The sequence below is a fragment of the Crocodylus siamensis genome, chromosome 2 (genome assembly GCF_052110815.1).
Source record: "Crocodylus siamensis isolate JL-2025a chromosome 2, ASM5211081v1, whole genome shotgun sequence".
Classification (NCBI taxonomy): domain Eukaryota; kingdom Metazoa; phylum Chordata; order Crocodylia; family Crocodylidae; genus Crocodylus; species Crocodylus siamensis.
The window spans coordinates 13,165,969-13,193,348 of NC_143396.1; the positions used below are offsets into that span (position 1 = coordinate 13,165,969).

The 27,380-nt window shown below is 44.8% G+C and overlaps 1 protein-coding gene across 3 annotated transcripts in view; it reads right to left on the minus strand.

The window, feature by feature from the left end:
- Positions 1-27,380, minus strand: part of SMYD1 (SET and MYND domain containing 1) — a 47,588-nt gene that overhangs the window by 4,979 nt on the left and 15,229 nt on the right. For 2 of the 3 annotated variants that reach the window (XM_090035325.1, XM_090035327.1), the window contains exons 2-8: positions 21,333-21,509; positions 16,533-16,746; positions 13,516-13,646; positions 9,353-9,391; positions 5,910-6,102; positions 1,707-1,799; positions 996-1,159 (exon numbers count right to left, since the gene is read on the minus strand). In XM_090035325.1, coding sequence (XP_089891451.1) covers positions 996-1,159; positions 1,707-1,799; positions 5,910-6,102; positions 9,353-9,391; positions 13,516-13,646; positions 16,533-16,746; positions 21,333-21,509 — 1,011 coding nt within the window. The remainder of the gene's footprint in view (positions 1-995; positions 1,160-1,706; positions 1,800-5,909; positions 6,103-9,352; positions 9,392-13,515; positions 13,647-16,532; positions 16,747-21,332; positions 21,510-27,380) is intronic. The other variant, XM_090035326.1, reaches the window with a different exon arrangement.

Here is a 27,380-nt window from a genome sequence, read left to right on the forward strand (position 1 = left end):
TGTAAACAGACTAAAAACCAACCTACTTTTCCATATTGTTACTAGATTTGCAATGGAAACTGGTTTTGTCAGTAAAGAAGCAGGTCTAATATGCGTGAAGCAAATGCCAGTTTCCATCAACTGTGGTGGGGCTCTCCAAGTAGAAATCATACTAACCTTATTATGAAGAACAGGAAATGTTTGGCTCACATGTTGCTGTGCCCATGAACAATTATAAGCACAGGCACAAACTAGATAAGCGAGAAGGGGAGAGCAACAGCAAAGCCCACCCTCCTTTACCTCACGGTAACTTCATTGTGTGCCCATGCCCTAGCATGTTTTGTCTTCAGTGGATTTTACCTAAGGACTCAGGTACATTATTAATTAACCCTGAAGTAAAAACATAACTCTTCTACCAGTGAAGGCAAGCTCTGAGTAACATCAGTGCAATCCAAAGGTAATTTCCTGATCCCGGGAACATCTGCTTACAAAGATAAACATGTATTAAGTTCTGTGCCTAACTATGAGTCTCTTCCTTCTGTGTCTTATTTCTCTGATTCACCATTTGAGCAGTCTTTGGCATCTTCTCAGACAAAGCAGTTAGGATTATTCAACTTGTAACTGTTCTGCTTTGATGTTATATGTCAATACATTTTGAAACATTCCTGTTTAGGACTTTTCCCGTCAGAAAGTGTGCAATCCTGCACTTGGCTGGGATGATTTAGTCAGAGATGATCCCGCCTTTAGCAGGGAGCTGGACTAGATGATCTTGTGAGGTCCTTTCCAGGCCTAGTTTCCTATGATCCTAAAACTGCCCCTCTACCCTTGATTATACAATCCAACGGCAGTAGCATAGGTCTTGTAACAGTATAGATCAACCAGTTTCAGTAACCTAGCTCTGGATTTATACGACTGTAATGCGAGAGCCAGTCAGGCCCAGATTCTTTATATAATGCCTGGACTAAATTACATAATGAGAACGAATCACCATAACAGTGGGAAATTTGATCACATACAAGTAGCCATCAACCATCCTTTTTGCATGGTCTGCTGCTTCCTCGAACATCTGGAGGTATGAGAGCACTTCCGAAACAATGCTCAGGATCCTGAGCAAGTAGATATTAGTGTCCCCCAAGACAGGTTCTTGTTTCTTCAGACATTCACGGCACAGCTTCACCACCTACACAATCAGGAAAGGCAAACATGAGCAAAAAAAATATCATTACACTTCCTGTCCAAAGCATTACACTTCCTGTCTACTACAAAGCATGTGTCCACTACGACAGAGTGTCATAGCTTGCATTTCATATTTGCTACCCTGGTAACCATTAGATCACTGGTTACATCATTCATCTAGGGCATGGAAGACACATCTGCTTGATGAGGTTTGAATCCATGACACTCAGGAGAGTGCCTTAAAGACCGATCTAGGATGTATCCTGAATAGGGCTGAAATGGACAAAGGGGCATGACTGAGTTGGGAGGGAAGGAGTAGATCCTAGGGACTGTATTTCAATATAGTCACTCATTTTCAGCCCCATAAATACTGACTTAACAAACTTCCTCCTGCCAGGTTGGTGTTTGCAGTGTTACTTAACTAATGTTAAAACACAAGGTGTTGACCTAGTTGGCCCAGCAGCTCTGAGAATCAGAAGTCCCAAAAACCAGGCCTGCGTACTCTTTTTGCCATTCAAGTGCAACTAGAAACCAAAGATACTATAACTTACTTCATGGTACACTCCCTCAGAGCGGGCCTTGTTGATCTTCTCGAGTGTGTCCTTGGAGAACTGGATAACTTCCTTCACCATGTCTTGGGAGGGCTAGAAACAACATCAGTGCTACTGAAATACACTTGCTTATCTAGTCACATCCACACTGCCCAGATTAGAAGCAGTTTCTCAACAGAGGACTTAATGGTAAAGCTCCCTTTGACTTCAGTGGGTGCATAGTTGAGTCCTGGTTGTACTAATCTAGTGCCTCTCAAACCTGCATTTGACTATATGGCTTGCTGGAGGGGACATAAACCAAAGCATTAGGGCTTTTTGCTTTTTTCCATCCCATACACAATGTCAAAAATTGGTAATTGGGAGGCTCTGGCACACCGTACAGGTGGCATGAACGCAATGAGGAGAGTGGGAAAAAGAAAACAGGCTGTAGTCAGTGGGGTTGCATGAAGGTTGTAGGTGTATCTAGCACACAATGCATGAGAGCTGTGGGCTGAGACGTCACTGTGTTATAGCAGGAAAAAGCAGAATCTAATTTTTATTTGCATATTGGAAAATCATTTACCATGTCAGGTCAAAATATCCTGAGAAGGCTGTGTTCAGATTTCAGTTCCACATGGATGATGGCATTGTGCCATTGTCTTTCCCCTGTCCATGAGGTAGACCAAAAAGCATCAAAACCTATTAGGCCCCACAGAATTGTGAGATGGCCTTAAAAAATCAGAAGATATTAAAACTAATAAAATCAGGGTCTTTCTTTGTTTTCTGGTTTTTGAGCCTTCCCATTTTCAAGGTTTTCTTCACAATTGTGTGCACAAAAGACTTTTAAAAGAAATCTGTGATTGACTTAAAAACACAGTACTCCATCAACTTAAGCTTCCGGAAAACAAGACTGAATAATATGAAACCCCTGAGAACTGCACAGGAGTTGGCAACATTTATTGTGCAACCAAAGATCAAGGCAGGAACCCAGGTTTTGATTCTGGGGAAGAGATCCTGAGCCTTCTTAAAAGAGGATAGAGTTTGGATTCAGGGCTCTATGTTGTCACAGATCTTTTTAACAGATGCGCAACAGGGAGTTTGGGCAACTCCCACATTACATTTTGGCACCAAGAGAGGTGGCCACATGTAATCACATGACAGCCAGGCTACAAAGGGCCATGACAGGTTAAAACTGGGGAAGCAAGGATGGTCTTTTCTTAGAATCGTTGATGTACCCATATATATGGTTATGCCTTATAAAACTGCACCTAGTGAAAATAACAAGATGTCTGTACCTGCTAAACCACTCGAACGTGTAGCATCCTACCTTGTTCAAAGTGAATTTTGATGTTGATGCAAGTTATTTTATTGAACCAACCAGGCACTTGCCATATCACTCAAACAGCAGAAGAACACACTGTTTGCCCATGTGTTTTGTCAAATTAGCAACCTTTCCTCCCCAATATGAATATATTATTCTCTTGGAGTTTGGATACTCTCTTGAGTAAGGCTGGCAGGTTGGAGACGTAATTCCTGGACACAGATAGAAGCTCCTCTAAAAATTAAAGTGTTGCTTAGCTCCAATCATTTACAATAACGCTTCCGTTACCAGGAGCCTAATTCCTTTACCAAGAGCCTAATTCTGGTCCTATTGTCAACGGCAGCTTTGCAAATCATCTGAAGGGGTAAAGGATCAGAGAGAGGAATGAATTCATTCATTAATCCACACACACAGGAAGATGGCAGCTCACCTGCTGATTGCTAAAGGTTTAAGGCAAGTGCTGTAGTGAGATCTCAGATCTCCAAAGGTTGGTCACAGCATACTGAAGGAGACATCCAAATGCCACAAAGAGGAATGGGGGGGAAATGCCAAGATAGATGCAGACAGGTAATGCACTGGTAAATGAGGAAGTGTTATTGTAAATGATCAGCGCTAAACAACCCTTTAATTTGCAGTGATTCTTCTAGCCCTGGCAGGGAATTAGGTTTCCATCTTGCCAACCTTGCTTAAGCGAGTTTCAGATCTCAGATGCATTCATACTGGGGAGCACAAATACTCTCCTCCCAGACGTCTCAAAGAACCGGCAAGTACAGCAGGGATTTTTACTAAATGAAATTAAGGGAAAAGCTGTCTGACTCAGGAACAGGGCACCTGATACCTGTATTTAAGCAAACTGTGATCTAGGTACACCGGCACATTTGTTTGACCTCAACAGTGTGTAAGAATTTAGAAAAATTTTAGAAGGAAATAATATTAAACAGCTGAAGAGGTAAAAAATGCAACTAGAATATCAGACCAACCTCGTCTCCTCCTTTGCAATTATAACTGATTTGCAGGGAATGAGTTGGATCCAATCTATTAGGACTTCTAAAGCATTTGATACAGTGTCCCATGGGAAATGATTAGTTAAACTACAGAAGATGGGGATTGTGGGGCTGGTAAGGGGGAGACGACAACAAGTTGTGCTGAAAGGAAAACTATCAAGCTAGAGGGAGGTTATTATTGGAGCTCCTCAAGGAGCAACACTGGGATTGGTATTATTCAAGATCTTAATATGAAGCCTGGCACATAAAGGAGGAGTATCCCAATGACACTTGTTGATGACAGAAACTTGGGAGGCATTATCACATCTATGAATCTATGAACCTATGAATCAGTGTAAAGGAGGATTGGCTATCGGACAGGAAGAACTGAATTACTTTGAAGACAGGAGGACTAGAAATGGCATGAAAGGTAATGGTACAAAGCACAAGTTCATGCATTTAGGGACTAACCAAGACTGTCAGCTTCAAGGTGGGAGCTCTTCAGGTGGCACTAAGAGAGGAGGAGAAGACCTGGATGTATTAGTTGATCACAGGATCGTGCTGAGTCAGCAATGTGATGCCGCTGTGAAAAATGTAAATGTGCCCTTGGATGTATTAGACAAAATATAGGCAGCTGAGAGAGAGAAGCATGAATGTCTTTGTACAAGACATATCCTGAATGGTGTGTCTAGTTCTAGTCACCCATGTTCAAGAAAGATGAATCCAGACTGGAAAAGGGACTACTAGAAGGGCGACTTGGACCATGAGTGGAAGGAAGAGACCTACCTTACAAGAAGAGGCTAAAAGTGCTTGACTTCTTTAGCCTAACAAAACCAAGGGAGTATGATTACTACTGATCAATATATCAAAGGCTAAACACCCAAAGAGAGAAGAGACATTTAAAATAAAGGGCAACATGGGCACAAGAACTAATTGGTATAAAATGGACAAGAATAAAATGTAGATGTAGAAACCATAAGGTTTTGAAATATTAGAGAAGGAAGGCTCTGGAACAGCCTAGCTTATTTGAAAGTGGAGCTTAATGAGTTTTTAAATGGGTTTATGGGACCTGACACCTTATAGCTACAGGTGACTTGACCTGATGCCTGATGATTGACCCTACTGAAAATTTAACATTAAACCCCTGTTGCAGGATCAGGCTTTTATTGACAACTGCTTGCATGAATGAATGCTGCAGGATTACACCCCTGGCCTAGTTCTGTTGTAATCTAATTTAAACAGAGGCAAATAATGTTGTGCCCAGTACTACCCCTTCTAAGACAGCGGTCAAAGAACAATTTTCAGTCACTCGCAATCAAGAGCTACCAGCACTCACACAAAGCAAAGCAGCTGGCCAAGAGACACAACTGAATGCCTGCAACAAAACACAGCACCCAAACCTGAACTCTCCCAACAAACGACTTCTGCAAACTCCAGGGAAAACGGGCAACACGCAACATGCAGATTGTTATGCTTGAGCCAAAGGGACAATGACCCATTGTATGAAATCCACAGAGGAAGTAAACCCACACCAACAACACACAAAGCATTTGAGATGATGATTTAGTTTCTTTAGACCACATTTTTTCGCCTGTTGAAGGGGAACCAGTAAAAATTATCTCAAATTTGACCAATTTATTGGGCATTTGCAAAAATATTGAGAGGGAATATATATTCAAAAGTGTGCAGCTCCCAATTAGCATATTAGCAGAGGCCGTGGACATAAGTAGACAGTTGATCTAGCATGCCACAGAGGAGACAAACATACCATGCTCTCTCTGTCCCAGAGACCTGACTTTTGTCTTCCCCTGGTTTTCCGTTATCTAAACTAAGAGTAATCTAAGTCTGAAAGTTATAAGGTTGCTTGTTGGGTTTGGAAATACACCCCAACTGAGATCCATAACTATGTCAATGACGTACTTTGTGTTCACCTTCTTTCACAGCCAGCATCAGGTCATCTTTGATTTTCTTCTGGCAGTGCTCACATGTGCAATCAAAATAGTACTGCTTCTTCAGCTGCTTCCTGCGATCTTCACTGACATTGAGGAAATCAATGTAGGAAACTGTCAGCTCTTCCCCTGGTGAGATCTTACCTAGTGCACGCAGTTCGATTCTGGTTTCATCAAAAAGAGATGTGGAATTAGAAAGACCGCAAAAGTCAAGGGCCAGGGCTCTATTCACAAAACTGCAAGGGGCAACTTCTACTGTCTGGTCCTTCCATAGGCAAATCCTTAGTGTAAAGGACCAATTAACCTTTTGAATACAGTAGAAACCAGAGAGATGCACAGCATTTCAGCTACTCAAACTCATGCTATTGTTAGAGTCCCACTTACTCCCTTAACCAACTTTCTTCCTTTTCTCTGTCTCAATTGGAAGTTCACCAGGAAGTGAAAGAGACCCTCAACTGTAAAGTTCATAACTGGATCCATTTGCATAGTTAGATGTACTATCTAGATGCAAAATTTTGTTATATTCATGGGCACTTGGATGTGGGTCTTCATTTCAGGGCTGTTGTTACTGGGGATCTGCTCAAGTAAAGATATTGGGTGGATTCAAGACAGATAGAACAATCGTTTTTTTTTCCAGGGCCTGGGTAAGAAATCTGGATATGATTTTCCCAAAGCATTTCACCAATATCTGCTTAAAAGGCTGCAAGTCTTACCAAATATTTTTACAAAGCTGACCATACTTAAAAGTTGACTTTTACATAGGTTAAATTTCACAAAGTTTTCAGATTTTCCAATAAGCCTGTCAAATGGCTTTTGTAGTCAGCATGTTACTTTGGTCATTGTATTACTATTGTCATTGCCTTGGCATAAGGCAGTCATGGAAGACAACCATCCTTGACTGCGAGGGATTGCTGCTGCTGATGATGACTGTCATTGTTGGCCATAAAGAAAATGCCAATTTCTACTACTATGGCAAAATCTATGGTAGCCCCAGCAAATAGCAACACACCTTTAAAGAAATCCAGATTCTTACATTTCCCTGTTTCTCCTCTCTTTCCTGCCAGGGATACTAAACACCTCATACATTCAAAGTTACACCGTTTGTCTTTTTACTGTGTTGGGTCAAATTCTACTCTCAGTTACATTGATTCAACTACAGTGAAGTCTCACATAATCGTGAGATGAATTTGGGTCTCCAGGTTTTCTATCTGATTTGAGAAAATCCCCATCAAACATGGCCCTAAGGATTTTTCTTATACAACTGTGTGTGTGTGTGTGTGTGTGTGTGTGTGTATGTGTAGGTAGGTATATGTACATGCACACCCAGGTAAAATGCATATATATACACACATACATTTTATGTATATACGTATATATAAAATGAGTAATCTATTCTGCCCTTTCTGGTCCTCCCTGTCCATCACCCATTAGTGATTCCAGTCATTATTAACATTAGATGACTACATTTTTGGGAATAGAGCACCAGGGCTGTACTACCAGCCTCTGTTAGTAGACAAAACATATTTTTACATAGCCAAGCATAATTGAAACAATTCAAACAACTGTTCTCCATTGCTAAAGTTTTGGTACTACTCTTGAAGTCAATGGCAACATTCTCATTGACTTTAATAGTACAGAACTGCCCTTGCAAGACTTCTGACCTCCAGCTATATAGCAACAGCTAATGTTAACATAGCCAAAAGTAAACCCAGAGAATTTTCACGGGAAGAAGCAAACCTAGTTCCATGTTTTCTCTGCACAATTTAATTTTTCAAAGAAGATTACCAGTTGCAGGAGACAACTGTATTGGCTCACAGATATACAGGAGCTTCAATATTGAATCTGTCAACCATCAAAATCCTAGGAGCATTATCATCTTCTGCGGCTGGCCCTGACCTTTTTTTGGTAGTAAATCATATCAGCAACACACTGATGATCACTGAATGCCCTATCATCATAAAGGGCAGCTCTTTGTTGCTATCTCAGAATCAAGAGAAAATGCAGGGACAGCCATAGAAAACCGCAACCAACAGGCACTCTACAGAGAAAGTGCATAAGATACAACCATGTCCATGGCAAAAGCTTACATAGAGAACATTGCTCTTCAGGCCTTAGTGGGGGCTTCACAGAGGCCAGTCATGCACTCAAAGAAACAGAATCAAACTTTTGACTTTTATGATGCCCCTGGTAGCCTAAGCAGATAAAGTGTTTGGATATTTTTAACCAGCCATCTGCACTGTGGAAGAGATTGATGATGTTTTGGAAAAGCCTAGAAACTCAAAAAACACTGTTAAAGGGACACTGTTGATCAGTTAAGGCTCAAACAGGATTTTTATAAAACTTAACAAAAGCATAAGTCCTTCCAGGACCTCCCCCCCAGCTCCTGCACCCACCCGGTAGAAGACGTTCCAGTGAAAGGCAATGTTTGCAACCCCATCGTGGAAGAATTGTGCGGATTTGTGACAGCTAGAAAGTGAAATTGCCCAGATTGTCCATGACAAATGTCTATAAACAATGTCTATAAACACAAGTAAGTGAAACTCACTTTTCCATTACCATAGTCCTAGAATGAAAGGATCGCACAGAGCAAATGGATAATGCTCCTGGAGAGAACTTTTTAAAAAACACTTCACTACTAATTTAAAAATATATCCTGTTTTGGGGAGGACAGATCCTATTGGCCATACATTATAAGACAACAGTGTCCCTTTGAGCTAGTTGGATTACAATATAGCAAATGCAATGAGTTGAAACGAGAATCTTTTTTAAAAAAAAATAAACACATACTTCTTTAAAAACAACTTGCGTGAAAATGTTTTAAACAGGTAACAGTGGCATCATGAAAAGGTAAAAACAAAAGCAATCATGAGGACAAAAATGGATACAATCTACATCTAATTGTGTTGTCAGGGCAGTCAGTGCATCCAGAGGGAGCTGTTTGTTATGAAGAAACACAGAGTATTTAGTATGTCAGTAATGCAATCATTTGTCAGCTCATAATGCACAAGGTTTTATTTTGGGTGGTACAAGATTAGCGAGACCTTGTTCTGACTTTCATGCTCTTACTGCAGCTGAGAGAACAGGAGTGAGAAGTATGGGGGAGGAGGGGGATATTGGAGGAGTTTAAGGGAGGAAAAGGATGAAACACAGGAAAAGTAACAAGTGATAGGCCTATTCATAGTGAATATCACCATCATTTCTTTAACCCAGTACAAAGTGCAGAGTGAGTAAGGTTTGGAGGGGTTTAGTGGGACTTGACACAAGGACTGACATTCAGAAAATGGGGCAAGAAAAACTATCCCCAGACAGAGGCATCTACCAGCCTCATTGGTGTCACTTTTAGCCTTTGGTTAACACAGGGCGTGAGGGGTAAAGGTCAAAGGAGGGAGTTCGATGCGTACAAGACCAACCCACCTCATCTGTGTGTGGAACATTGATCTTACAGCCTCATGACTGAAAGAAAAAATAAACAGCTACAATTTACACAGGTAGGAGGACGACAAAAGCAAACGGCATCTGCACATACAGAACATTGAACAGCGACATCCCGGGGCCAGCGCATATCTGGTTGCAGCCCTGGAGTTAGCCAGCATGACGATCTCCCCTTTCACTATACAGCTGCTGTAACTGAATCGCTCACTAGTGGGCTGTGGCAAAGTCATCCGGCAGCTGTCCCGGTGCTAGGAGAGAAAGAGGATTCTGCACAAAACTGCTTGCAAGCGTCGGGGGAGAAGGGCTGCGTCTGCAGTTAGTCTGGCCCCAGAGGGTGTTAGATGCTGGCCATTTCTGGAAAATCGTAGTCATTGTATGAGCTAGCGTCCGGGTTGGCCATGTTTTGGGAACGAGGGACTTAAGTCTCCTCTGTATGTCGTGGGTGTTAATAGATTCAGTGGTGTAAAAGCTGTGCAAGAGGGAAATTGAGCCAAATCATTAGAAACGTGGCTTTTGGCATAGCTGATCAGCAGGGATCCTGGTTTTCTCTGATTGTCAAAAAATCCCCAATTTTTGGTTAAAAAAAAGTAACCCCAAATCCACATGTTTCCATGATTTAAAGGAAACACCACTAATATATAGATGTAGGTATAGGTGTGCTCATTTTAATTATAGTTTCTAGGGCTGGAAGGAACCTGAAAAGATCATCAAGTCTGACACCCTGCCCTGGGCAGGAACAAGTGCTGGGATCATAATACCCCAGCCAGACATCTATCCAACCTCCTCTTGAAGACCCCCAGGGTGGGGAAGAGCACCACCTCCCTTGGGAGCGCGTTCCAGAGCCTGGCAGCCCTAACCATAAAGCAATGTCTCCTGATATCAAGCCTGAACCTGCTCTCAATCAATTTGTGGCCATTATTCCTTGTTGTCCCAGATGGTGCCTGGGGGAACAGAGCCTCACCTATTTTTGCTGGTTCCCCCTTGTGAGTTTATAGACAACCAGCAGATCCCCCCTCAGTCTTCTCTCGTAGAGGCTGAATCATGGGAACAGGTGGATTTGAGGTTACTTTTTTAAACAGAAAATTGGGTTGTTTTTTTTAAATCAGAGAAAAGCAGGATCCCTGCTGATTAGCCCAGGGGTTCATTGAAGCCAACACCCTACTTTGAGCATTGACAGAGGGCTGAATTCCCACTGAATGTCATGGAGAAATTCCCAGCAATTTTAACAAGAGCTAGTCCTGTCACCTAACAAGGGGTTCAAAGGAAGACAAAAACTATGCATCCCATAATGTACCTGGCCAATTCCAGGGAGATATGCATCCCTCCCAGCTGCCCCAAGTGTTAAACTGTTGTCCTGAAGGATGCCATTTGATTCCACTGGAAAGCTCTTTTACCCACTTTTCACATATGCTAAAGATTTGCCTCACCTGCTTTATTTATTGAGAGAGTAACTCTACCTGAATAATACAGCACTTGCTAAGCCAGGTTTTAAAATACCTTAACTTTTTATTGGAAAGCAGACTCACCATGTTGCAAAATGATTAATTCTGAAGCTGCACAGAACAGCGCCAGCTGGTTTCTCACGTGAGCATGTTTGTTCCAAGCCCCGGGACTGAGAACTCAAACCCATTTCATACAGAGCTCTGAAAGTCTGGGTCTAATATAATGAGTTATTTTAAACTTGGGAAACATTAGAAACAGCAATGGCCTTTCAGAGGAACAGGTCTTAAGCTCAACCATATGGTGGGTATTGATATGGCTATTTATACAGCTATTTGCTCATGTGCTTACAGCAAATCGTTCTCAGTCCTACCAGAGTATGAAGGTCCACTGAACCCTGTCTAAAGCTGAACCTCTGTAGTTGAGAAGGACAGGACTGGGAGCCCATGCAGATGATGTATGCCTCCCAAGCCTTGTTGAGACCAGTTCCATTCGGGTTTTTGGAGCGGAAAAAGGTTGAGACCACTGGACCAGCTCCCATATGGATGCTTATGTGGCAGTGAGACTGCACAATCCTTACGGTCTCTGCCAAGCGCATGATGCTATGATTTTTGGCAATTCCTCCAAATGGTGGAGGAAATTCCAGTGTGGAATCAGTGTGGAAGCTAATCAGTGTGGTTGCAGTTGGGGCAGCAAGGGTGGACTAGTCCTGCTATGCCAAGGTCAAATGGGAAATGTTCCTTTCTCCCAGCCCTGGAGCAGAACTGTAGTGGCAGATCTGCCAGTGTCATGAGACAAAGGCAAATAATCACCAAAGAATCACTTTCTTTTCCCACTGAACAAGGAACAGAAAACATCAGGAACTATCTTGTGGTGTTTGCAGTATTTGCTCAAGTTTACAGTGTGGGCCAATTCCTCAAAACAGCTTCATGCACACCGTTCCTCTTTACTGTAGCGTGTCAGCCTAAAAGCATCCCCATTCTTTTCTTGCCACAGATCAATGAAACAACATCTACATCCTCATTTGCGGGTGGGGATGTGGGGGAGTATGCAAAGTAATTCATATACAGCTCCATCTTCGATACCCATTGACTCTAAAATGCAGCTCACCCTGGCTTCCACCTTGGAGGGGAAACATTTGGAAGGAGAGATAACACTGCAAGAAATCCATGAGCATCTGAATAGCAGACGTGAAATACCTTTTAAAAAGGGAAGTGAAGTACCTTGTAAAAAACTAAGCATATGGTTTGAGATTTACGTTCTGTGAAAAGCTGGAACTTAAAATGTAGATATACCAAACAAAACAAAGCACACACTTGACAACTTACCGGCCAAAAGACTTGAGAGGAGACCTCAGAGCTCTCTATATCACAGTTTACTTCCCAACTTTACTATCTAGCTAAGATCTTATATGGTCCACATCACTATGTTATATTTGATCCAAAGCCCCGAAGTCAGTGAGCAAACTCCTATTGAGTCCAGTTGACTTTGGGCCATCTCCCAATTTCCAACAATAACTTAGCTGTTTCTTTTTCTTTCCCGTTACTCCCCACCCGTGGAGACGAAAGCTCCAGGACTCAGCATGATTTGTCTTCCAGAGAGAGTGTGATGTTAAGGCCTATTTTTCTGCACGCTGCCAATGGCAATCTAGGTACATGAAAAAGGCATGTTCAAGCTCTGATCAGTTAATTAAGTGGGCGCTGCCGGGCTGATTTTGAGTTAACTTGTAGGTTTTGTGACAAGACTTTACCAACCTAGTTACCTTTTGTTTATATTTTATCCTTTTAGTTAATTAAGGGTAAAGCAGTCTTTGCTCAGATGTAGACAGTGTAGGACAGTTCTTCAGAACAGCTTAATGTGCATCTTGGTACAAAAGCAGGTGACATCAGGCCCTGTATGTAGCCTAAGAGCTTGGAGAGTAATGGCAAATTACTGAGAACCCCCACTACCTACTGAGGAGGGCAAAACTCATTCAGCTCTGTCATCTGGTCAGCAGAAGCTACATTGTCCATTATGGATCATAATCCCTTTGTCTATTGCCTGGATCAATTTGTGTGATTGCAGTAGGATTGGTGGATGCTCAGGCTGGGATCCCCCCGTGGCAAGTGTCTCAATATGTAAACACCAGTCATACTTTTCTTCAGTTCCCATTATATACAACTTGTAAAGGGATAATGAATGTTTAATTGATGGTATAAACCTGCCATAAACCCGAGTGGTTTATTTTATAAATGGTTATAAACACATCAGTAGACATTGTGATAGGGAGTTACAAACTAAAGATAGGAGCAAACTCCCAACCTGTGGACTCCTGTAATAGTAGAGAACGATTGATTACATCCGTCTGTTTAATCATTCATTAACTCTTTACAAACTCTTCATAAAGTGAGATTGATATAGCCTGTTACTATCTTATTCCAACTGTGCATTATGAACCTAATTATCAACATCAATTAAAGTCAAAGAGAAATTATCATAAAAACCCTGCTTCAGGCATTTTGGAGGCACAAAAAATAACAAAACAGAAGCAAATTGGCATTTCAGCTCATCAGTAAGGGTTATTTCTCAAAGTTTTGAAAATACTTTGTTTCCGGCAAGCAACCCAGAAAAAATGGGATTTCCTTGGGACAAGTAACAGAACCCATGAAATGCATTGTATCTGTGACAGACTGTCCCTTCATCATGTAGAACGGAAACATACTCACTTGCCATTGTTGAATATGACAGTACAGTTAGGCCAACAGTCATGGTTCACCAGGCAGAGATTGGGGAAGACACCCACACCAACAGCCTGCAGTCCTCTTTGGTCACTCAGGGTGAAGCCATTGCAATTTATCTATTCCCCAAAACATAGGCACAAATGAGAATTATGGACATAGAATAAAGAGAGTTCAAACTTCACTGGTGCTAGGATTTCACTGTAAGCCTAGATGTGGGGAATATTTTCCACTGATTCTTAATAACGTGTAGTATTCATGTTCTGGCCTAGGAAGGGACAGCGAGGGAGAGGAACAAGTATGAAAGGGTTGGTCTAAAAAGAGTATCCTTTAACCAGGACAAAAGACTAGGAAATCAACCACTCCAGCTCCAGCTGATGGATGGTCTGATCTCCTAGGCACAACTAAGGCGAGCTGCAAAATATTTTCTGATACTGCTTACTCAGAACTTCAAACAATATTGATTTGAATTGCTCAGCCCTTTTCACATTTACTCTTTGTGAATATTCCAGCAAATGAGTCTCCTGGGAAAAGTGCATTTTAAGGAAGGTGGGCAGAATATTCTCCAACAGCATATTTCAGACGTAAGAAAATGGATGCTGGCAGCAGAAACGGAATTAAATACTATCTTCACCCAACCCAGGGATGAAAGGGTGGCATGATCTATGAACTCAATAAAAATAATTAGCTCACATGGCAGCACATTTCTGATAGTGAATCCTGGAAATAAGCAGCTCGCAAATGACCTACAAACCAAGGATTATTTACAGTAATTATTCAATTAATTGTTTCAAAGAAGTCACAAACAAAAAATGAGATGAAATTCAGATGAATTTTTCACGGGGAAATAATTTACACCACTAATTTCCTTTCCTCACTCCTTGGCTTTTATGAACTATCCATATTCCCACATGTAAGCACAGAGTCTGGTCCAGTAATCTGCAGAGGGATGTAGGAGACAGAAATGTGTGACTCCTGGCTCTGCCACTGGCTCCTTAGACCAAATTCTCTTTGAAGGATCAGCATCTCACTCTCTGAGGACTGATCCACCACATGGAAACCTCCAGCATGCTTCAAGCCAGCATAGCCAGTTCCTATGAAGGCCTTGCCTCAATATTCAGCTATCTTCAGCTGGTAGTGGTTCCAACTGTGGCAGAAAGCCACCTTGTTTCTTCCCAAAATCTCTGCCCTGTGACACTGTGACTAAAATCTCTGAGCAGCAACCATTTGATTAGGGTGAGCCAGCTCAAGAGACCAGCCAGGGTGTGGTCCCCTCCGTGCTGGCCCACCCTAATCAAATGGTTGCTGCTCAGAGATTTTAGTCACAGTGTCACAGGGCAGAGATTTTGGGGAACGTGTGGCGGGCCAGTAGGGGCGCTCCTGCGTTGAGCCGCCCACCTCCCTGCGCCCGCCCACCTTCCAGACTCTGAATGCCTCCCTAGGGGCGCCTTATGCTTGGCCGACCCCTCTCCCGGAGCACACTCGCTAGTCTGGGGGTAACGTCGCCGCCACCACCCCGAGAAGGGACTGTCTCGGCCCTGTGTCCTCGGGGAAACACAGGCCTAATAGTCCGACGGGTACTTGACCCGGTACAGGTACTTGGGGCACTTCCCCAAGTCAAGGGGGCAAAAAGTAAAGTCTCCCTTAGTCCGCAGACCTAAGGGGTCTCTTAGGCATAATTTAGACCCACCCCTCAATAAGTCTCCCACACCAGTCAAAAAGGAGAACTTTATTGATTACAAGGGGTAGGGTAAACTAGGGTACAGGGTTGAGCAATATCTTAGAAATCCTAGAGAGCAAACAGTGTGGCTGTGGTAGCCTTTTGATTACGCATCTGTGTTACTGCCAGCTAGATATCTAATCCGATTGAGTAGCTGACTCACAAGCATCTTCCAGAGTTCTTCCGTTTCCCCTCTGGAGTCTGGGGGTGAGCGAGAGAGCTAGGTCCAGATGGCAAGGCTCCTCTGTCTCCCCTGCTTGGCTGCTGCTTCACCTCATGGCCGAAGAGAGAGAGCCTCCTTCCCCCCCCCAACCTATATAGCCCCCGTGACCTCATTCACCTGGTCCAGTGGAGGTCAGCCCCAGTTGGCTGTCAGCCAACCAATTTGAAATGCATCACCTGTTACCAGGCAGATTCCAGCTCCCCAGGTAGAAACCCCCCACCCAGATAATTGATGCAAGTCAGGTAGGCAGAGGGAGCAGGTTTCCCCCCTCCCTCAGGAATGTAGCCAGCTCAAGAGACCAGCCAGGGTGTGGTCCCCTCCGTGCTGGCCCACCCTAATCAAATGGTTGCTGCTCAGAGATTTTAGTCACAGTGTCACAGGGCAGAGATTTTGGAGAGAAACAAGGTGGCTTTCTGCCACACCAACTACACTCAGTCAAAGCCATAGCTAGTTCCTAGGTGGCTCCCCTCTCTGCTACACCAAGTGAAAATGGACTGCAAATATTTATAGTAGGTCCAGTCACATGCACTTCAATGTGCATTAGCCTCTTTTAATGTGCATTAAAGCATCACTTAAAAAAAACAGTGCTATTTAATTAATGCTCATTAAACTTCACTTAAAAACCATGCTCTTGAGTGAATGCGCATTAAGACAGGTTAATGCGCATTTTCTTAGTACCTCACAATGGAGGTACTAGATTTTATGCACACTAACTATAGCACATTAATGCACATGTAGACATGCAGGTCACACTTTAGAGGTATTTAAAGGCAGATGGACACCTAGTGGGATTTTCAACAGCAGTTGGAGACCTAAAATCCCGATAGGCACCTAACTGTAGCAGAACGAGGACTTGAACTGAGATCATCCCAGCCTCAGCCAATACTCTAAAGGGTTCCTAATATCTGTAAAGGATCTGAAGCAACTTTGGTGAAAGCTCACACCTAATTCTACTGAGTCCGAAATAGCTGCAGGGTCATAGCAAGTGCTTTTTTTTAAATCAGCCTAGCCCTTGGACATTATTAATAGCTCTCTCTTTGTTCTCCCAGGAGGCTGACGTACCACTCCAAATATGTGAGAGATGTACTGCATGCCAAACTGCTGGCTCTGGGGTGGCCAGAATTCAATGAAACTTTCCACATCGGCCCTCAGCTCTTTTTTCTCCTCTTCCCCAAAGTTCTCCACGTGGTTCTGCAAGTCGTCAATGGACACCAAGGAGCCCTCCGTGAGGCCACCTCCTTCTCTCTCTATCCTCCACATGATACGGGCAGCTAGCCTGGTCAACAAAGAAGATAGTTGGGGAACATCAAAATGCTGCTGTAAAATGCAAACAATCACACCCAGACTCATCCCAACCCTGACAAGGGGCAGTGACCAAACTCAAACCAACATACTGCACTAGGACAAGGGACAGTTGGGATAGGTTTTTGACTGATTTCACCTCTGGAATTAGCTGCATGAATAACTCCTGGGTACCTCTGCAGGTTGCCACAGCTATCCACAGCCTTTGCCATATGCTAAACATATAATACGATTCCTAAAGTGAAGCAGTGATGATATTTCCCCAGAGTTCACATCTCTCTTGTCATGTCATTTCAAGTAAGAAGTCCTGACTTTATAACAGGATCATAGGACGGTAGGGCTGGAAAGGACATCAGAGTCCTCTAGTCCACTAAACCATCCCAACCAATCATCCCTGTTTAAACCGTCCCAGGAAAATGTCTGTCTCACCTGCTCTTGAAAATTTCCAGGAATAGAGATTTCGCAGCCTCTTTATGTAGCCTGTTCCAATGATTCACCACCCACGTAGTCAGAAATCTCCAACCTAAACCTCCTCCTCGTCTCCAACCTAAATATCCTCTGCTGCAGTTTGAGGCCAATATGAAGCTCAATATCTGTGCATATATCTATCTATATATATATATATTCAATATGAAATACATTCATATTCAGTATATTCATATGAAATATATCTACTTGAGGGTCTATCCAAAGTGCCCCTGTAACTGGATTGAGTACCTCAAATCTTTAACATGTTTATCTGCTCTGTAAGGATTTGCCCTATAAGAAACTGAAGCCCTAAGCAGCTGGCTAACTTTCCCAGGGTAAATGCCACTTGTGTGGCTAAATACAGCTTCGCGTGTGCTACTTACCTGCCTGAAAGACAATTGGATTTGGGCCCCAGCAGGCCCCATGGGACCACTGATCTCCTGAAGGGGATCCCACAGGGAGTGGATCCCTTGGAAACCCCTCCCAGAGCAGGATCCCTTTTGGAACAGGGCCACAGAAAGATAATACACCCTGAGCTTTACAAAGCCGGGGTGGGGGATGTACAAGGCTCCTCACTATTAATCTAAAAGGGGCACTGCAGTCTCCATCCTCTGTCTATGCAGCCTGCAAGCCAGACAAAAGCACTGGAAGTTGGCAGCTCTCCTAGCCTGGCTCCAGCCAAGTGCTCAGTGGCTTGGGCTATGCTTTCCATTGTAGCTCAGAATGCCTTTTGGGCTCATGAACCACAAAGGGTATTTTTATCCAGATGCTATTAATAGGAAGCCTGATCGGTGAAGGATCATGACATGGGTAGACTAAACCCAGGGAAAGCAGGTGGCAATTCCACCAGGTGCAGCTAAAAGCAGCTTCCCCCTTTAAACTTCTCATTTTAAGGGGTGATTGGCTTGCTCAGTATGAGGAGGCTTGATTTTGTGAAATGCCAGATCTCTTGACAGTTGCCGGGAATGTAAGATACCTGCATGTGTTGAATTTGCACCTGTGAAGCTAAAGTTACTTCTTGTTACTTTCTGTTGAATCTGATAATGTGTGTATAGTTTTACTTGAAGTTTACACTATATTCTTTTCCTGCCAGTCTGGCAGCACTCTTTCCAAGCTTGGGGCTGGAGTCATTTATTTATAAAGGCCCAGAGACAAATGTAACAGGGAGGAACACTTTTACACTTCCCCCACCTCAGAGTTTTCAGCAGACTCCCCAGTTGATTTGGAGAAGGCAAACGAAAGGCCAGTGAGATAGCACTTCTATCCTAATTTCTGCATTGCTCCTTGCAGCATTCAGGAACATCCCAGTTGGTCTAATAAAAGATATCAGATTCACCCTAAGAACCTAGTCTGCCAGTCAACTAATGCATTTTCCTCTTCTCTCTCATGTAAAAGAACCAGAACTGCAGTATGGGCAGGGAAGGGCATTGAACAAATAGCAGGTCCTGGCCCAAATCGCTCAGTAAATGGGTCAAATGCAGTACAGCACAGTCCAGAACAACCTGTACTCAGGGTCACACAGTCCTGCAGATCAGGATCTCACAAGGCCCTCAGACTTGGAGGCTCCCAAAGCATAGGTCCGGTGGCAGACCGTATAGTGCGTAGGGTCCAACAGGAGTTCAAGGTCAAATACGAGGGACAGGAAGTGCATATGGCTGGCCTGGCACTGACAGCCACTGCAGGAACTCTTCCGACTTTCATGTCCCCGTACCAGGCTCATCCCAGTGAAATGGAAGCCAATAGTCATCATCATGCCACTGCCCACATGCTTCACAGGCCTTGGCAAGGACCCCTTTGGCCACCGGCCCTTTCTTAAAGCCAATGATAGTGAAATGCAAATTGTCTCCCTTCAGAGCCACCTCACACCGGCCCCAGTGGACAATGGAGGAGTGGATGGAGCAGAAACCACCACTTCCCATAGCACCACTGGAAACCACTGGAAGCCCCTGTTGCCTCCGGCAGTGTTGTGTGCGGTCAGCACAGCATGATGCAATGCAAGAAACCGCAGAAATGTGGAGTTGTCACAGCTGGGGTCCTTCCAGGAACAAGGGGGAAATCATTTTTTAAAAAGGTTTCAGTTTGTCTGTCATTTGCATTTTCATCAACGAATGTATTGGAGACAGACCCTGGGACACCAAGGACTGCCTGGTTGTCGCTGTGCTGCATACCACAAAAAAAACACAGGCCCCTACTGATTCAACTCCAAGGGAAACTCCATAGCTAATGAAGTGCCCAGAGACACAAATGAGCGGTTCTGCTTCCCTCTGCAACCCACGTGTGAGAAGCTGGTTGGGAATTTGTCCAAATAATTGCCCACCCCTGATCTACGGGGAGAGAGGTGAATGGACACAGGCTAGAGGAACCTAACCTTTGTTCCCCCCTTCTCCCTGCACCTCTCCCCAAGTCCCCAGCAAGTGGCCGGGCCAGTCCGGTACCAGGCAACCGCTTCAGGCAACGTGGGTGCAGGTGGAGTGGCTCCTGCCAGGTGTGTGACAGGGACTTTGGGTGGGGGAGGGAGGTGCAGGGAGAAGAAAGGAGCACAACATGGCACTGGATCAGCTGGGCCTGGATAACCCATGGCTCCAGGCCCCCTTCTCCCCACACCCCCTTCCCTGCCCCGAGTCCCCAGCACATGGCCAGGTCTGGTAGGAACCGCACCAGTGCACCCACGTGGCTAGAGGTGGCTCACAGTAACACAATGTGCCACCGGCCTGGCCTGGCCACGTGCTGGGGACTTGGGGCGGGGGGTGGCGTGCAGAGAGAAGGGGGCTGGGAGCTGTATGCTATCTGGACCCAGCTGGGCTGGTGCCATGCTATGTTCTCACCTTCTCCCTGCACCCCCGCACCGAGTCCCCAGCATGCAGCTGGGTTGGTGTCACACTGTGTCCCCACGCACTGCTTTGGTCCACGTGGGTGCAGCTGGATCAGCTGGCACAGCTCCTGCCTGACCCAGCCGCATGCTGTGGACTCAGGGTTAGGCAGAAACTGTGCCAGCCACCTACAGGAACAAAGCGGGCACCCCTACCAGGTCCCAGCCCAGCAGAGCCTGGATAACCCATGGCTCCTGGCCCTCTTCCCCTGCATCCGCTCCCACCAGCGAGGAGAACCTTACCTGAGCTCCCACTCACCGGGACAGGGCCGTCTGGTCTGTGAACGGCCGCAGGTCCAAGCTGCATCCAGACAGCCTCACCGAGCAGCATCCCGCTCAGGAGCTCAGCACCCCTTGCCTTGGAATATATACTAGGAGCTGGGGGACAGGCAAGGTCTGGTCAGGGATGGCAATGAGTGGCTGCTGCTGCCGCTGGCATGAGGAAGGGAGAAGGACCAAAAGCCAGGGCAGCCATGGGCTGGATACAATTCTCCTTCAGAGGAGCAGCTGCGGGTCAGACAGAATCATTTGGCAGGCTAGATCTGGCCCAATGACCATATTTTGCCCACATCTTCTCTAAACTGTTACAGCTGCCAGCCAGATCACTACTTCCTTGAACCTTGACCTCAGTCCGGCCCTGGGTGTGTAGGCTGCAAGGGCAATCTTTCTGTGTATGCTAGGGCACGGTGCTGTGCACCTGAGCCAAGTCTCTGATGTACAACTACATGCCATTTCACCTTGTTGTGAAATCTTCTTATCATCCACATAGTTCACACCCACATCAATGAACGTAGGACTTGGGGTCCAGGGGAGAATCAAAACCAGCGCCTCCAGTGCTCAAACTGGCCAGAGGTCCAATTTCTGTCTCCCTCCCTCCCTTTCCTCATCTGATAAAACTACTCTGGCTGAGTTTAGCTTGACGTGTTCTGCTAAGGCGCATGGCCTGCAACCAGATGCACAGAGGTAGACACTTGGAAGGGAGACGATGGAGTCCAGCCCCTCCAGGCTATGTGGTAGGGAGTCCTCCTAGCCCTTTGTAAACCAGATCGTGCTGAGGTGTCACTCCTGCAAAGAACTATGAATTTTTTCCTAACCCTGGAAGGGAAACCATCCTTCCTGTGGCATCAGGGTTCACACCCAACCAGGAACCAAATGAATGAGATGGTTCTGGCCCTTCCAGACCTCGTAGCAGCACTCCAGCAAGCTGTACCCGCTGCTCTCACCTGATGTTTTCATTGGGCGCCTTCCCGTGCTTCTTGATGGCGGAGCACTCATTTTTGTGATTCAGCCAGGCACCTCTCTGGCAGGTCCGGTCACAGTAGTGAGCAAACTTGCACTGACCGCAGCGATGGAGCTTCTCCTGCCGCTTAAAGCAGGTGTGGCAGATGAGGTGAGTCAGGCTACAAAAGACAAAAGCAGCCAGCTGTCACCAGGGAGGAAAAGTACATGGATCCAGCTCAGAGCTTCCCAGCTGGTCAACGTCTCCTCCAGGGGAGAATAAATTGAGTAACACTGAGCTATATATTCCACAAAGCCTTCGGGACAGAAGGATAAACATTTCAAGTGAAGTGCAGCTTCATGTTTGCAGGCATGCCCAGTGCTGCTGTGTGTTTAATAGACAGTGCTTTTGTTTAAAGGAAGGACCCAGTGAATACATTCCCCAGCCCCTCACACCTCCTGTCTCCAGCACTGGCGCCCCAGGTGCATGTCTTTGTGGTTAATGGAATATTTGTTTTGCTACTTTAAACACCATCTCACATCCACAGATGTGTTTTTGGAGTCCATCACTCACTAGAGACAGAAACAGATGTCAAGGCAGGAGGCCTGATTCTTAGTTCTTTATGCTGGAATAAAATAAGAGTTACTGCTTTGAATTCAACACCGTGGACACCTCTGGGAGAGCAGGGGCTGGCCACATATCTCACGTGCTCCATGACTCCATGTGTTATTTCTCCTAAGTAAGAAAGACGCACTATTTTCCCTCTACAACTCATTGTAGGGAGCAGGGACTCTCAAATTCCTGAGCTCAGGGAGCAAAAGGGAAGCAGCTGAAGACACACACACCACTACAGACACACACACACACACACACACACTGCTTCTTAATGTCCTTTTTTCCTATTTCCAGAAAATGGATACCAAGCTCAGGTTTACAACCCAGGAATATCATTCCCTCCCTGTCCCAAATTCTTCCTTTTCCTTTCTTCTCTACTGACTCACCATCCATCCTCCAGCAACACGGGTTACATGGGGCATGATTATGATCCTTCACATGTCCCGTGAGGGGTGGGTGGTGCCATTGGACAATCCATCTGCAAAGAAACACTCCCTTTCTCCACTTGGCCCATGTTTTTGCCAGCTGCCTATGCCACTGTCTTATATAACCTGGGGCTTTCTGGCTCCTTCTCCAAACAAGGTCCCCAGTGGTCCTACCCAGGGTGATTTAGTCTTCCCACACTGGCTGGAAGGCTCCCAATTCTGGGTGCCCTCCTCCCACACCCCCACCTTCTGTTTTCATTGAGAGAGCAACAGAGATCTGAATGCATGTGCGCATGTGTGTGAAAGAGAGCACCCCAGACACATTAACCTCAATGACCTTGTCTTGACAATAAGCTGCCTACAGCCCACCTACAATCATGGAGCAATGGTGCTCAAACTTCTGGTCCTGTGGCCAGATGGATGACACAGGTCCAGTCCAGGGGATGTTCCCCACTTGCTGGATCCATCTGCATGTCAGATCTGGCCATGCACCAGGCCAATCCCGCACATGGCCTAATCCCATGCACCAGTCCAAGTCCCTGCGGCAGATCCAGCTGCAGAGTGACCCTGTACGCTGACCGCACTTCTTGCCAGCACAATCTAGCATGCAGGGCCATGTTATCTGTTTATGATGTCCAGAAATTTGGCCCAAGGGGGGCTGCAATTAATGCTGCCACTGCTCCCTCACCACCGCCATAGAAATAGGGATTCAGCACTGGCTAGCGATAAATCAAATGGATAATGTATAATAGCTGCTTTGTATTGATAGGTGCTACTGCCTCTAAAGGACACAACGGCTCTATACAGGCATCACATACTTGATACTGTGAACAGATTCTGGAGTTTCTGCTCCGGATAATGTGTTACAGCCTGTGCTTTCAGAGCAGGAGGATCTGCCAGTTCTCCTCACTGATGGCTTGAAAGCACCCGGAGGTCCAGGGTTCTGGCACCTGTGAGGTACCAAGGGGGTAACAGCATTACAGCAAAAGCTTTATACAGGAATCCAGTAGAATTGGGCAACTGGGTGGAAGGGAGCATTTGAGATCAACCTGCAGGGAGAGAAAACAGCGCAGCACTGACACAAGGGTACATTCGGTGGCCTTTTGGGCCCTTTCTCTCTCCTGCCTGTAATTCTACCTACCTAATGCAATCCCTAAGCAATCGACTTGACCATAGTTGGATTTCTGAGTGGAAGATAAGGTTATGGGCTTCAAGCTAGGCATGTGCTTCTGTACCTTACCGAATAGGGGGTCAAACATGAGTGAATTGCACAGTTTTAGGGCAACCCATGAGACCCACATTACAAGTTACTGCATGAGTGATTACTGTTGCTTGCAAAGCATTTACCCTGTTATTATTGCAACCCCCGGTCTCTCTGCAATTAGCTCTTATCACCCTTGTGGCTCTCTCCTTCCACCTGGCTAATGTTTACACCAGCTAATTTTTCTTTCTTCTAAGCGCCTGTCTAATTCGTTTTAAAGCAGGTTTATGAGTGTCAAGGTCCACTGCAAACATGGTGTACAGAAAAACCAAGTCCTGAGAACTCCCAGAACACCCGCCAGTTTGGGAAATGACTAAAAGAATCATGGAAACATTACTGACTCCTCCATCAATATACAGAACGCAACAAAAACCATGGGAATAAGGGAAACACATCCTTTTTGCTTTGAAATTCAGGCTGTGTGGGGCAAGGATTTTAGACCATTAAAGCATGAATTAAAAAAAATACTGTAATTTCAATGGGTTCAGCCCCAAATGGACAAAAGTATAAAACTACGATGGGGCGGAGGGGGGTTAACGTATAAGAGTGCTTTTAAATCATCCTATGAACTCCACTGACTCCAGTTAGACTATATCAGGGGTGGGCAAAATGCAGCCTGGGGGCTGGATTCAGCCTGTCAAGTCATTCTATCTGGCCCGCGGGGCCTCTAAAAAATTTAGAAAATTAATATTAATCTGCCCTGAGCTGCCTGTCAAGCGGCCCTCGATGGCTTACCAAAACTCAGTAAGCAGCCCTCCGCCCAAAATAATTGCCCACCCTTGGATTATATCCATGAGTAGCATGTCTACATGGGACAATTACTGGGCATTCCCCTAATAACACTACGCAGTAGCGTGTCCTGGCAAAAACCATGCTAATAGCCTACTGAGCAGTGTTATTAGGCTAATGCGCAGTAAGCATCACTAAACAACCTTGCACTGGTGCTAATGCACAGTTACTTTAAATAGTGCAGATTTAGTTAGTCCTTTATTAAGGAAGTAGTAAACCAAATGCACAGTATCTAAGGCACATAAATGAATGTGTAGACGTGCCCAGTGAGCCCTAATTGCGTTAGTAACCATTTGAGAGATCATTATGGCCTAAATATCTAAACTTTGAAATGCTGCCTGATACAGGCTTGATCATGATCCCATTGTAAAACATTGGGAGTTTGCCCGCTGACATTACTGGGAGCAGGAGCACGCCTACAAAAGGATCCAGGACTGTTCTCTCCTCAAGCAGCCAACACAGGAAGCAGTTTTCCCATCACCATGGTGCAGCCGCCTCTGGAAGAGAATATGGCTACTGTTTAGGAACTGGGTACCCTACCCAACCCTAAACTGCAGCTGAGGACAGAGTTTAAAAGCATATCCTGTACAATTGCAATTGTACTGAACACAAGTAAGTAGGGCTGTAATGTTAGCCATATTTAGCCAGGACACCGTCATAGGATCACAGCAATAAATCAAGTGCCACTTTAAATGACAAAAGGCTCGGACTTTGTCAAGCAAAAACTATTGTTAATTTAGCACTGGTCATTGACCTTTACCTATGATAATCAGCAGAGAATTGTTAAACATTAAAGGTAACATTATGATATTATTATTAAACATTAAAGGTAATGAGCAACCTATTCGGCATGACTACATGCCTGGCATTTCAAGGGGAGTTTGTATCCTCACATTTCAATACACCAATTTCCATTCACACAGTGCTCTTTAGAACATCTCCATCTTTCATGCAGATAGCCTGGCACTGGTTTCTCATGAGAAAGTTTATTTGAAATGTGAGGTACATTTATGTGGAAATGACATAACAGGTGCCACCCGCCTTGTATTCTTCTTGCTGGCTCTGTGGTTTATTGGGTTATATTTTACATTTTAAACAGGAGGGCTTTAGACTTTCAAGTGATAACTTGTAAACACTTTTTATAGGCAGTGGAATGTATCCTTGGGCATTTTGAGGAATTCCTCTAACCACATGAAGGCTTCAGATACTCACATAGAAAGCGGCAGTATCAGAGAATAGTCTTTTCTAATATGACAGCCTGTCTTGTTTAGTGTCCAATGTCAGATAACTCATTGGAAGGAAAAAGTCTTCCCACAATGCACTTCCTCTGTCCTTTCATCCAGAGAGTGGCTTCTCCTAATTACTTGCTTTATCTGGGAGAATGGGAAAGCCATCTTCTGTCTTATGTCCCCAAACGTTTTTTCACTGTCTCCAACATCCTTATATCAAGGATGAACTAGAAGCTTTGAAACAAGTGAGTGTAAAGCTGAAAGTGTTTCACTGGCTACAAGAGCATTTAAGTGAGCATGAAAGATTTTAATCTACCAGCCAAGATAAAGGCCCAGTTACGCTAGGCGCTGGGCATACATACAATCCTTGTTCCAGAGAGCTCTTAATTACACAAGAGGATCATAAGTACCACTACAATAGGAAACTAAGACACAATGGGTGTGTCTACACAAGACGTTTACTGTGGAGTTGACTAATTAGCTGAGCAGTAAACAACTCAGGGTCTATACATGCAGGGCAATTAGGCTGGAGTAAACTAGTTAACTCTACAGCAGAGTAGTACTTGTAAATACTCCACAGCAGTGCACATGTAGATGCTGCCCGGCAGGCTGGGGCATGAGGGTGCTTCAGTGCAGGGGCTTCCTGCCGGCTAGCCTCATGCTTTTTATTTATCTATTTAGCAAATGCAAAACCACAAAGCCAAGCAATAGCCTCATGCTGAAGCTCCCTTGTGCCTCAGTCAGCCCCTTGAGCCCCCTGGGCCCCTGCCAGCCAAGGCTGCTCCAACCCGGCTTGTTGTGCTGCGGTCCCCAGCACATGTTCAAACAGTGCTCCCGGGAGCAATAAACTCCAGATTTGATTTCTTTACATTAATCGCATCTGTAGACATGCCTAGCAGTGTGCCCAAGGCCACATGGAAGTTGGGTGCCAACGCTGAGATTTGAACTGAGATCACCAGCCCTAGTGCCTTATCTTAAAGCCTGGTCTTCTTCTCTACCTTGTGCAACACAACACTTTTACTAACAGGTCTCTAATTCTGCTATCGCTGAACCGTATGCTGCTAACAATGTACATCTCATTGCCTGCTTAAGATTTTCATGGGAGGCTTTTTAAAAGAATGTCTGCAAACAAAATGTCATGAGACAGCAAAGTGCCGTGTTAAACAGTGGCTTATAAAAGGACAATGATTGGAGTGTGTTAACAGCAGCCCTATGCTAATAGCAGGAGGGATGGCCGGCTCCCTTAACTCAAATGACAGAGCTGCTGCTGCTCTGAAAAGCACGACTGCGTTTTATCAGCTGTCAAGTGAGCAGGGCAGGAAGGTGCAACCGAGATCACAGCCTTGTAAGGTAATGAAGAGCCATGAGACTGATAAAAACACACAGGGTGGTACTATACTGGGAAGCAAGTAGAGATATAATGCTTGGGAATGGTGTGATCTTCCCTACTTTAAGAGCTCCTGCCAGCTAAATGCACAGAAAGCAGCTGGAGAAGTGTTCTTAAAATGCCTCTGTTGAACGACATGCCAGGTTTTAGGAAGCAATGTACCTGGCAGGGGAGAGAGCTTGAGTAGGGGAAAGCTTATGGGGTATCTGCAGAGATGCCTGCTGAGTTAAATCGATAAGAAATGGATACTACAGACTATGAGTACTGAGTTTCAGGTTTTTGGATTTGGAATCTAATTGGTTTTGGATTTAATTGGCAAGTGAATTTGAACATTTATTAAATTTCA